Genomic DNA, 12,807 nt, shown 5'->3' on the forward strand with positions numbered 1-12,807 from the left:
AAGATGCCTTAATACAAACAGACCATCTAAATGGGGTAAGATAAGGATCCTTGTTTACTCTATTACTCACAGACCTGGTATTAGGATTGACCCAGAGGTATCGTAAATTCTTAGTTCACAAGTTCAGCTAGGGTGGCTGAGACAGTTCATATATCATCAATCTCATACCAAAATAGAAAGTTGTTGTCCTTATTCAAACCCTTCTGCACAGCTTTTGAATAAGGACAACAACTTTCTATATTGGTATGAGATTGATGATATATGAACTGTCTTAGCCACTCTAGCTGAACTTGTGAACTAAGAATTTATGATACCTCTGGGTCAATCCTAATACCAGGTCTGTGAGCAATAGAGTAAACAAGGATCCTTATCTTACCCCATTTAGATGGTCTGTTTGTATTAAGGCATCTTAATGACGTATTTATGCTTGAAAAAAATATCTGTTTTCCCTTTTGATGTTGCATGTATATAAGCTGTCTGTACCACCAGCTTGCAAACTAACAGGATGTAAACCTGACGAAGGCTGCAAGGCCGAAAGCTTGCTTATTCTTATTCATTTGTAGTTTGCCAATAAATGGTATCATCCTGATTTAAAACGTCTTGCTTTTACTGATGGCTAACACGGTACAATACCCTACTGCTACTACTGTAAATGAAGAAAACTCTGAGAATTCCCCATAAGGAGATGGACTAGTCCAAAACCTGTCAGATCTGTCAGATTTTCACTGTCTACTGTAAGTGACAGCAACATAGGAAAAAAAGTTATTTACAGTTCATTTTATGGGAGTACATTTTATATGTACAGTATGCATTTTAAATTTTACAGGGTTTTTTGCGATAGTTTTCCTTTAAACAGATATAGATCACTGAATTACAGTAGTTTATACATTACCATTACAGTCTGTTCACATGATTTATAGGAGATTGTAAACTGCCTGGCCTCTATTAGTATGTACTGTATGTGTCAGCTGCATGAACAAAGCAATCCATTCAACTCCCATACCAGATAGTCAGGTAACTATGGCAAGTGTAATCCAGCAGGATCAGCTAACTGCAGCTGGCTGTCATGACAGGTAGATTGCATTCCAAATACAACAAAGTAGATAGCTTTAAAAATATCGACTATATTGTGAGGATTACAGGTCCAATTGCCTGGTTTCTGGTTTATATATACAATCCATTGTAGTGCATTCAACCATACCATGAATTATAGGTCTGAGAGTATATATATATATATATATATATATATATATATATATATATATATATATATATATATATATATATATATATATATATATATATATATATATATAAAATAACTCTGGACCCTGTTCTCTAGTCCTGTATAAAAGGCACAGCTTGTTTTTTGTTTTTTTATTTACAGATAAGGCTTTTAATTAACACACTGAATTAGCTCTTAAAGAGAATCTGAAGTGAAAATAAACTTAAGGGATAATGAATTGTATGTGTAGTGTGGCTAATAAATAGAACTTTAGTAGCAAAGAAAGAGTCTCATATTGTTTTCGAGTACAGGAAGAGTTAAAAAAGGTCAGTTGTTATCTGTGCAAAAGGGCTTCTCTGAGCTCTTCCACCCAACTTGGTTCAAATATAGTCCTGTTTTCTGAAGCATTTAAAGTGGACCTGAACTCTTGCACAGGATAGAAGGAAAGCAGAGAAAAATGCACCCTGTATGTATTTAGAGAGTTTAGCCTGTTTAATTCCCCCTCATTTGTGTCTAATCACAAGCTGAAATTTGATATCTGCCCTGTGTCACATGACTGCAATGGCAGAGATGGCAGATAAGCTCATTTGAAAGCACAGGATGTTAACAATATGTCTGCTTCCATGAATCAGGAAGTAGAAACAGTGCAGATTTATTTAAGGATGTGTATCAGATATAAAAAAAGAAATTTTTTTTTGACTTCCGAGGCCAAATAAAAAAAAAAGTTAAATACCTGCATCTTATTTGAAGGCACGGAGGACGCCGTCTGCACCCTCCGTGCCATTCCGCCGGGTCCCCGCCGCTCAATAGCTCGGAAGTCCTTTAAAGGTTATTATGCTGTTGCATATTTTTTAGAGCAGAGAGGATGTTCTGAGTTCAGGTCCACTTTAAACAGCCAAGAAACAGTGAGAGACAGCTTAAGGTTTCACTGCAAGGAAGTTCAAAGGGTCATTGTTTCTGCTTTGTTTTATAGATTAAAAGACAGTGTGCAACTGTGACAGCGTGATACAATGTTAACCTCTTGAGGACTGCAGTGTTAAACCCCCCCTAAAGACCAGGCCAATTTTTACTTAATTGACCACTGCAGGGCCGCACAACTCAGCACACAAGTGATTCCCCCCCCCCTTTTCCTTTCACCAACAGAGCTTCCTGTTGGTGGGGTCTGATCCCTCCCTCTCCCCAGCCAGCCAATCCTGGTGATCAGCTGTCATAGGCTTCTGCCTATGAGAGCCGATCGCTCTCTAGTACCCCAGGGGGACAGCCGTGTCACGCAGCTGTCCCCAGTACAGCGCTGCTGCTGCAGATTGCAGCACTGTACAGCCCTATTAGACGGCGGTTTCGCCGTCTAACAGTCTCTCGAGCGGCGATCGCCGCTCGGAGACCGAAGGCTGGGCGGAGCTCTGCCTCCCAAGCAGAAGATGCGCGCACAGCCTGCACGCAATCTCCTGTGGTAGCCCGCCCCAGGACTTGACGCCAATTGGCGTTAGGCGGTCCTGGGGCTGCCGCCACGGTCACGCCCATTGGCATGATGCGGTCTTTAGGTAGTTAAAAAAAATGCTATATAACTGAAAATGAAATTATGAGACTCTTTTCTTTGCTGCTAAATTTCTATTCATTATCATACAATTCATTATATCATAAGCTTTCTTCACTTCAGGTTTGCTTTAAAGTGTACCAGAGACCAAATAATAGAAAGAAGCGATACTTACCTGGGGCTTCCTCGAGCCTCATAAGCACGTCGGAGTCCCTCGACATCCTCCCGCGGTCTGCCGTTCAGCTGCAATCAGCCCTGGTAACTGGCTCAGTCGCTTCAGTCGGGGTCTTCTGCGCATGCGTAGAATGCAGTTAGTTATTCAGGATACCCCCTTTTACAGTGATTTTCCAGGGTTCCACATCATAAATATTTCTTACAGCTATATATTGCCATATATTGGTATGTAGCTCTACCCTCCCAGTTATGTTTTGCCTAGGCTGATTAGCTATGTGGAATTCTCCTCCCACAGCAGGTGTACTCTCTACTGGCTTTAAGACTCTCGGTAAACAAACATTCCACAGAGATCACCTGAAAGGACTTGAAGGAATTATCATCCGTTTTAGGCCCCTCCACCCCTCCGATCTAATTACCGACATGTCCCATGACGCACATTCGCTCGCAGCCCAGTGTCCGGTATGTACTGCTCCTAGGTGAATGCCGTTGTCAATCACGGCCACGTTGTCTGCGGTGTACTGTGCAGGCACAGAACTACTGCGCAGTACACTGCAGACAACGTGGCCGTGATTGACAGTGGCACAGGTGCAGTACGAGGCCCTGAAGTCGGCCTCAGTACCGGCGGGGACACCAGGCCGCTGGCTGCAAGCGGAGCTGCGTCGTGGGACGTCGTCGGGAAGGAGCTGGAGGAAGCCACGGATAAGTAGATCAAACAGCTGATTCCTTTAAGATATTGCCACCTGTGATACATTTCAGAATGTAAATCGGGGTGAGGAAAGATTTGACAATGGGCAAACTCTGACTAACTAATTTATAAATAAATGTTGTAGAAAAAAAAATAAGCGTTCATTCATTACGTAATGTTTACTATAGTTCCTCTTTTGCATAGCTGCTTAAAAATAGAGTACAGCAGGGAAGCAATTTGAACAGACACTGTTCCTGAAACTGCAAATCACACTACAGTCTGCCTGCATGCAACTCTAAAGAACTAACTTGGTAGTAAATAAGATAGGAAAGACTGGAAGCAAGGCTAGATTTCTGTTAAAGAACAAACGACACCCATGCTAACCTAGAAATAAAAAACACATATAAAAGTAGATAAATACTACTTCTACTAACATAACAGATGTATTGTGCTATCCACATAATGATTCCTGTGAATTATATAAAGGAAAAGCAGAAAATCCTATTCTAGGCAGTGGCCATTTTGCCAAGCTAATGCTGACATCATATCCTCCCTGACTCTTGTTTCCTCTGCTCCCTTCTCTTGCTCATTGTGTATTCATTAGCTGCTCTCCTCCCAGAGTCTTCAGAAACTCCCACTGAGGTGTATACTAGGAACTGCACTGTCATTTTTGTATTTACTCCTCCAATCGCTGAGTCACCTCCTCCAGCCTAGCTTGTAAACACAAGTAATCAGATTGTATTTCTGATAAGCAGCTAGGCAGGGAAATAAAGGAAAGAGGAGGGATATATTATAGATAAAAAGAACCCCCAGCATGCAACTGAATGGCAATGGCTATTAAAGGGCCAGTGCTCCTAAAGTATGTAATAACTCCAAACCATAACAGCAGAAAAAGTTTTGCAAGTTTTGAATGTAGGATTAGCATCTTTATCACTTAATACACTCAGACAAGTTGCTGTTGAAATGTGATTTTTATGGTGATGATACCGCTTTAAGTGTGTATAACACAATGAGACTTGCTCCACATGGGGAAAAGGGCAGCAAAATGGATACAATGGCTGCACATTGAAGAGGTGGGCTACTACAGAACATGGTTCACCTCTGCGCAGTGCATAGAAAGGTGACAACTATACTATAAAGAGGGGGTCCAGAGTGATATATAGCAGGATTTACATAGAAGTGGCCTGCTGTGCATAGAAGTAGGAATAGTTTATCCTGAGGGGGGGGGGGGGGGGGGTGAAGAAGATAGTTGCTTTAAACAGTTGGCCTACGGAGGGCAGACATATACTGTACATTTAAACATTTAAGCTGGCTGCTAAACTCCAATACAAGAGTTCAGAACTTGAGATTTCACCTCTGACCCCATGTACTAGTGAGCTTTGCTTAAAAGGAGCAGTCATTTATGAATATGTGTGACAATATTACAGCAAGCACCTTGCATATTTTGATCAGTGTTTGCCCATTCAGAAGTGCTCCTCCTGATAAGGCATTGTTGGAAATAAGTGCGTTAATCCAGTAGATGGCTGAATTCCCAGATTCTTTTGTACAAATCCACCTGACACCTGTGATTGGCTACAGGAACGGGCTTTGCGGATCATCACACTCGTAAGGGAGTCTGGAAAGATTTCCAGACATGCAGTAACCCGCTTCTTTCTTTGAGAAAGGCGAACATTTCTCACATTTATTATAGTCTTCTTTTTTTGAGTGTAATGAAAGAATGCGTGAATTGTTCTTGTGGAGCATTAGTTCAGGTTGTTTAGCAGAAAACATATTAAACATTACAAATACATGCCTGCACCTGATAACACAGTAAAATCCCATTATAGTAAACTTCAAGGGACCTGGCTTAATAGTTTACTATATCAGAAATGGTCATTAGTGTTGGTTTATGAATTTAGGATCCTTCATTCAGAAACCTGAATTATGCTGAACACGGCACTTCAGCACCCAAGCCTAGTGGACAGGGTCACGTAAAATCACAGAGCGGGGACAGCGCATGTTACGCACACGTCAACCACTTTCTGCACATGTATGAAGAGATGACTGTGCAGAAAGTGATCAACAGAGTGGATATATCTCTGCACTCAAACAAAAGACAGAGCTGGACCTAGGCAACCCAAGCCAGTAGACTGCATGTATGAGGAGAGAGGGTCCACTTCTATGTCTCCAAAGGTTTATTAGGGACTTATCCCGAAACAGCAAGACAAACACACGGCTGACATGTTTCAGAGCAGAGTCGGCCCTTAATCATCGCATAAGTCCCTAATAAACCTTTGGAGACATTGAAGCGGACCCTCTCTCCTCATACATGCAGTCTACTGGCTTGGGTTGCCTAGGTCCAGCTCTGTCATTTGTTTGAGTGCAGAGGTATATGCAGTGGACTCTGTTGATCACTTTCTGCACACTCAATACCTGCAGACCTCCAAACTTTGTATGGCCTTCAGATTACCTGAAGAACAGTGTAGATCACTTCATGGAATACGTTTCCATGGCTGAGCAGCTGCATCAAAGCCTTACAACACCAAGCCTTACATATAGTGGTGCCGCACTGGACTCTAGAGCAGAGCTATGTTACCTGTAGTAAAGAATGATGCTTCTGATGGACAAGTCTGGGTTTGACAGATGACAGAAGAACAGTACTTGCCTTACATGCATTATTCCATATGTAAAGTTTGGTAGAGGGGGAGATATGGTATGGGGTTGTTTTTCAGGGGTTGCGATAGAAGGGGGTTTTGGAGTATCCTCTTTTGGTGCGATCAGGCAATCCTGCTCATATGCAGCTCTGTGATCCAATGAACATGGCTAAAAACAAACAAAAAGAGCACTTTAAAGCCTCATCTACACGTGTAGATGAGGCGGCGATCCGGTGGCTCGATTAGCCGCCGGATCGCCTCTTCCGCGTCCCCGCTCGCCGCGTGTGCGCTGGAATCAATACCCGCTCGATTCACGCTCGTCCCCGCGCCGCGCCGCTTATCTTCCGCTCGATTCCCTGCCATTGTCCCCTCGCGGGGAGCGAGCAGGGAATCGGCAGTGGGGAGATCCGTCCTGTCGGACCTTATCAATCGAGCCGCATCAGCGGCTCGATTGATAAGGAACATCGCCGCCGCATGTAGATGCGGCTTAAGACTGGCAGTAAGTTGCAATCACACTGTCTCACCTGGAATGTAATGGTTGTCGCACAATTTGGGTAAAGAGGTGCCCCAGTGTGAAAATTTTTTAAAACAAGATAAAATCGAACAAAATGAGGTGGCTTACCTCAATGACGAGATCTTTGTATAAACAAAGAAATATTTATATAGCACAGCCTCTGCTAAATAAATATTTCTTTGTTTATACAAAGATCCCGTCATTGAGGTAGGCCACCTAATTTTTTACACTTTTACCTTGTTTTGTATCCAATTTTATTCACACTGGGGCACCTCTATACCCATATTGTGCTTTACGTACCCCCAACACACCCTGTTGGAGGGGTCTAAACAGACCACACATGGTTTAAATCATAGCTGTGATTTTGACCAAGGAGAGCAACCACACCAAGGTCCAGCTGGACCACCCCGAGTGGAGTCGGGTTTGTTGTCTCCACCTGCTTCTTGTGGTCGGGGACCCCTCTGCAACCCACCTTTGTGAGTACAGTTACCTTACCTGTTGATATTCCATACATGAAAACATATTGCGCTATTGGGCTCCTGTTTTTTTTTTTGTCTCCTGTGACGTTTTCTCTAGGGTGCTGAGACACCCCTTCTACTCTACATAATGGGTGTCGGTAAGGATCAGCTAGATTAGATGGCAGCTGTGGACCGAGCTCTCCAGTCAGCAGCAAGCACTCAGCGAGGAGTCCAGGATGCAGAAAGGGAGGTGCGGTGTAGCTAGACGCGACCGTTAGTCTCTTTGTAGGGAATCCACAGCAGAGGAAAAGGTGTCAGCCCACCTCAGTGCCGCTGGTGGCTGTAAGGAGGGCTGAGAAGTCACGTGGTTGCTAGGCAACGCTTACCATGACTATATCAAAGGATTATGGGGGAACAGAAAGTGACTAAAAGTCGTTTTATCGGGCTAACAGGCGACGTGTTTCCCGGAGGAGACACCCTCCATTTCTTCAGGTCAAGAGATTATCACTTTTCAGGGGTTGAGCTTGGTACCTTAGTTCCAGTGAAAGGAACTCTGAGAAAGTTTCAGAATACCAAGACATTTTGAACAATTACTTCTATTGACCCCAGTAATCATTACACTGTACTGTGCATTTATTGTCTCCGGCGTACTTTCCCCCTTCCTGGAAGGTTACTGGAGGCTGAAATATTAGTTGCTGTTAATTCTTGCTATGAATAAAGCTGAACTGAAGGATACCTTAGCAAAAGTGGAGTTCACTGTTAGAAGTATTCTGTCTGGCTTCTGCTCCCTCCAACCTACTCTGATTGTATAAGTATAACCTTCTTTGTGTAGCTCTGTAATCCAATCAGTTATTCCCTGCCTTTTTCCCCACAGAGATGCGAAGACAGGAGCGTGCGTTCTCCGGCCTGGGCTGTAAACCTTTCACTGACATCCAGCCAAGTGAAGCAGCCATCAGCAGTAGAGCTATCCCACTGACTGGAGCTGCAGGTACAGTATGAGCACTTTGTTCTGTGCTTGAAGTGCTGCCAGTGCTGAACAGAGTCTTAGTAGGTGATGCAACTCAGCTGTTGGGTAACCTCTCAGCAGGTGCTCAGATATAAAGCCTCAGCCTCTGAGCACTCCCTTTAATCTGTCCATATCATATACATACAACCTGCAAAACATGAACTCACTATTACAGGTGGGTCATGGATTGGAGAGTGTGGAAGACTCGCAGTTTAAATGACTGGGGTTGAGTGAGGGCCCTTTCACATGGGCAGCGGACAAGCGGTGAAGTCACCGCCTGTCAGCTGCTCTTGTGCACCGGTCGGGCACTGTACAGGCGGCCCCGCAGCCAAGCTCAGACTAAACATGTCGCGTTCTGCCACCGCCCAGTAATGCCAACACGTACGCTTGACACTCATGGTGTTACAACTGCTGCAATTTGGCTGTAGAGAAAAAGAGCTGCTGCCACATAGGGCTCACTCAGTAGGTCGACCTTTCAAGAGTCTTGCCCAAGGATTGGGTTTGAATCAAGGTCTCCTGTGTCAAAGGTGGTGCCATTACCCAGTCTAGCTGGTCCAAGGCGAAAAGAAAATTGCATTGAACCATCCATGTCCACCAATAAAATGGGTAGCTCAATTAATGGACTGTTGACGTGGACCTGCAGCTCTCTAAACAGCTTGTGATGTAATATATCCCTAACCCTATGTGTGCGCCCCAAATTCTAAGCACTGCACTGTCCTCCCAACTTACAGTCATCACCTGGCCACAGCTGACCCTTTTATTATGATGTGGGGAGGAATCAAAAATCTAGTGATGCACACGGGTTACATTTACCATCATTGCTGCAAACTTCATATAATCTCCACATCACCGCCACACCGCTCCATGTCAGTGGACTCTGTGACTTTCATTGTTTGGTGGAGTCTGGGGACACTATGAAAGATCCACAATCCTCCAAGTGATAAGATGCAAATACTTTATTGGGATATCCGTAAAATCACATATTGCATTTGCATCTTATCATCTGGAGGAATGTGGAAATGTTTGTGCTGTATTGATTGGTTTCCCTCCAGCACCCACCTTCATACTACACTGCCACAAATCTTGGAGGGGTTGAGCAGCATGACTTCTATGGTGGAGTTTGGGGTCATTGCTCATCCAATTCTATTGCCACAGTACACTATTAAGATAAGTTATCGTTAGCACATTTACTAATCCATTCACCCTTCATTCTCGTCACATGGCTGGGAACCATGAATAAAGTTAAATGCAATTTTGGAAACCCTTACCAGTGAAAGGTCTGTACAGTTGTATGAATTGATGATAATTGAGACTTTGTTGTCCTGCACTCTACAGATGATGGTCTCCGCTCGCCCTCGGCTACTGCTCTGCCATTCCCCACATCCCCACCTCCTCTCCGCTCCATGTCAGTGGGCTCCCGCAGCAGCGCCAGCAGTGCTGTGTCTCTCGGGGGCTGCTCGTCCACCTCCTCCGGCCGTGGGTCTCTCAGCCCTCAGCATGGATGCCCTGTGTCAGACATGCCCTGGAGATGCTGTAGGACAGAGCCCGTCCTTGAGAAGGAGGCCAGTGTCTTCCTAAGTGAGTACAATGATGGCATGGGATTTTAAAATAGATTGGTCACTTTGGAATTATTTTATGCATCTGTTTTGAGTACGCTACATTTATACCATCTACCATAGGTTATGAATGATTCGTGAAAAATTGTCTTAGCATGTTAAATAGCTTCACCTGGGAGAGGGATGTTGTGAGGCGTAAGTTTGGGCTAGCAAATTAAGGAATGATCAACACAGCTGCTTGGTCAATAAATCTACTAGAAGCTTTAATTTGCAAATCACAGCTGGGAGAATATTTTGCTCTTTCACTATTCATCATTTGTTGTGCATGGCTATCTACATGGGTTATTTCTTTTCATAGACACGGTGTAAGTCTGTGTACAGACATTAGATGGTTGCCACCCAGTCTAACTATTTGCAATGAAATCGGGTAATAATATGTCCTTATGCTGTCCTCTTGCTGTGACAGCTGGGATCTAATTGCTGTTACAGCTGGGATCTAGTTGCATTGATGGCTGGGATCTATGTGCAGTGGTATCTAGTATCTAGTTGCAGTGATGGCTGGGATCTAGTTGCAGTGATGGCTGGGATCTAGTTGCAGTGGTATCTAGACTCTAGGTACAGTGACAGCTGAAATGTAGTTTCAGTGGCAGCTGGAATATAGTTGCAGTGACAGCTGGAATCTAGAGTCAGTGGCAGCTTGGATATTGTTGCATTGATCTATTGTTTGTTTTTTTCTTTGGTGATTCTTGTAAGGGCCAATAATATCTAGTTGAGAAGTAGGGAGAGACTGGGAGCCCAATGATGCAGTATCGTGAGGTATAGCGAGGATAAAATGATACAGATATATACTCACAAAGGTGTGTTGCAGTTCCTGCGACCACTGTATAGGCTTGCAGGTAATTAACCATCCCTGCTTGGTACTCCAGTTCCTGCTGGATAATGGATGGTCGCTCTCCTGTAGTACGATAGACTTTCCAGAAAAACTGCAAAGCTATTACCTCCAAAGGAGGTCTGACTGGTAATGGGCAGGATGGAGGCGCTCAATGTGTGTCTATTTTAGTATTCTAAAATATAAATGAAAAAATATAATAAAAAGAGAGGTAATTGCTTACCTCTCCAGAAGATATATACACCAGTTCAACTGAAAAAAAGTTTTTATTTAAAAAGCAATCTGACAACACGTTTCACGGGTCATGTTCCGCTTCCTCAGGTCAATACAAAATGCCTTGATAGCATAGGAGATAGAGTGTAGGTGCCTCTAATCTTAGTTTAGAGGCAGTTTAGAGTGTAGGTGCCTCTAAACTAAGATTAGAGGCACCTACAATCCCAAATGCTATCAAGGCATTTTGGGCCTGATTCACAAAGCGGTGCTAACAGTTAGCACGCTGGTGAAAAGCCCTTTATCATGTCTAAACTCAGTTTAGGCATGATAAGTTTAGGTGTGATAAGTTAAGGTGTGATAAGTTTAGGCATGATAAGTTTAGGTGTGATAAGTTTAGGCATGATAAGTTTAAGCGCCAACTGGGTTAGCACTGCAGTGCACAGTTGATCAAAGGTTTTACGCTAGCAAAGTCTGGTGCACTTCGTATAAAGTTAAATGGCGCTGCTTTGCGTGCGGGACTTTGCAAGTGATCTAAACTTATCACGCCTAAACTTATCACACCTAAACTGGCTTTTCACCAGCGTGGTGCAATGGTTATCATGCCTAAAGTGTCTAACTGGGTTAGCACCGCATTGTGAATCGAGCCCTTTGTATTGACCTGAGGAAGCGGGCCATGATGTGTTAAACTCGTTTTTGAATAAAAACTTGTTTTCCAGTTGAACTGGTGTCTATAGCTTCTGGAGAGGTAAGCAATTACCTCTCTTTTTATTATATTGTTGCATTGATGGCTGGGAAGTAGTTGCAGTGGTATCTAGAATCTAGTTGCAGTGACAGCTGGGATCTAGTTGCTGTGAAATCTGGGATTTAGCTCTTGTTGTGATATCTGGGATCTAGTGGCGGAAATATGAAGTATTTAGTTGCTGTGTGATATTTGACAACTAGTTTCTGTGATATCTAGGATCTACTAAGTTGTTGTGATATTTGGGATCTAGATGCAGTGACAGCTGGGATTTAGTTGCTGTGAATGACACAGTCCCAGCAAGTATTACAAATGAAGTTCAGTATACTGTATTTCCATAGGATTGTTTAACTAGCCCTCTCCTTGCTGTGTGTTTCAGCGGCCAGTTCCGGTTCCTCAGAGGGGAGTGTGAGCGGGTTCAGCTCCCCAGATTCCAGCCACCCACCACTAGGTCAGAATAACATGTGCTATCCCCTGGACTGCTGGCGCACCCATCACGTTATGGACAAACCTCCAGCAAACAGCATCCCGTGAGAGCAATGAACACGGACTGACAACTTCCCCCCCATCAGCCAAATGTCTACTTCAGTCATCAGTACTATTTAAGCAACCTTCCTTTTGATATGTAAATAAATAGGTGACATTCTAGTGGACACTCAAGCCCTGTGATGCTGTGATCCTAAAAGCCTGTATGTGTGACTTTGTGTGTCCTTAGCAGATTACATGTATTTATTGTGGAACATTTTATCCAGGCTGAGTCTGAAATATCTGGTAAATCGTAACAAATAATTTGCACTGGGCTGCAAATCTGAATGATCATTTGTTTTTATTAAAGGTTGGAACCATTGAATTAATAAAAGTTATTAAAAAAAAAAAAGTAAGTTACGTGCAATTTTGTGTAGGAAACCACTTCAGACAACTTTGAAATGTACCTGTCGTTATCGCCCACCTCAGTGTACTTTAACCATTTCCCAACCACAGGTTTTATCCCCTTAAAAACCAGAGGAATTTTCACATCACGCTCCTCCCATTCTTTTGACAATAACTTTATTGTTACTCATCCCAACGAAATGATGTATTTTTTTTGGGGGGGGGGCACAATTGATGCTTTCTTTGGGTGGTACTTTCTGCTAAGAATTATTTTATTTTATATGCATTTTAAAGACAATAATAAGAAAAAA

General features: G+C 43.3%; 1 protein-coding gene across 6 annotated transcripts in view; it reads left to right on the plus strand.

Moving 5' to 3' along the window:
• The window catches only part of KIAA1755 (KIAA1755 ortholog), a 157,180-nt gene extending 144,869 nt beyond the window's left edge, over positions 1-12,311 (plus strand). For all 6 annotated transcript variants that reach the window (XM_068263368.1, XM_068263365.1, XM_068263364.1 and 3 more), the window contains 3 exons: positions 8,098-8,211; positions 9,565-9,807; positions 12,006-12,311. In XM_068263368.1, the coding sequence (XP_068119469.1) occupies positions 8,098-8,211; positions 9,565-9,807; positions 12,006-12,160 (512 nt within the window). In that variant the 3' untranslated portion in view covers positions 12,161-12,311. The remainder of the gene's footprint in view (positions 1-8,097; positions 8,212-9,564; positions 9,808-12,005) is intronic.
• Positions 12,312-12,807: the final 496 nt, after the last annotated feature.

The sequence above is a fragment of the Hyperolius riggenbachi genome, chromosome 12 (genome assembly GCF_040937935.1).
Source record: "Hyperolius riggenbachi isolate aHypRig1 chromosome 12, aHypRig1.pri, whole genome shotgun sequence".
In the NCBI taxonomy this organism is placed as follows: Eukaryota; Metazoa; Chordata; class Amphibia; order Anura; family Hyperoliidae; genus Hyperolius; species Hyperolius riggenbachi.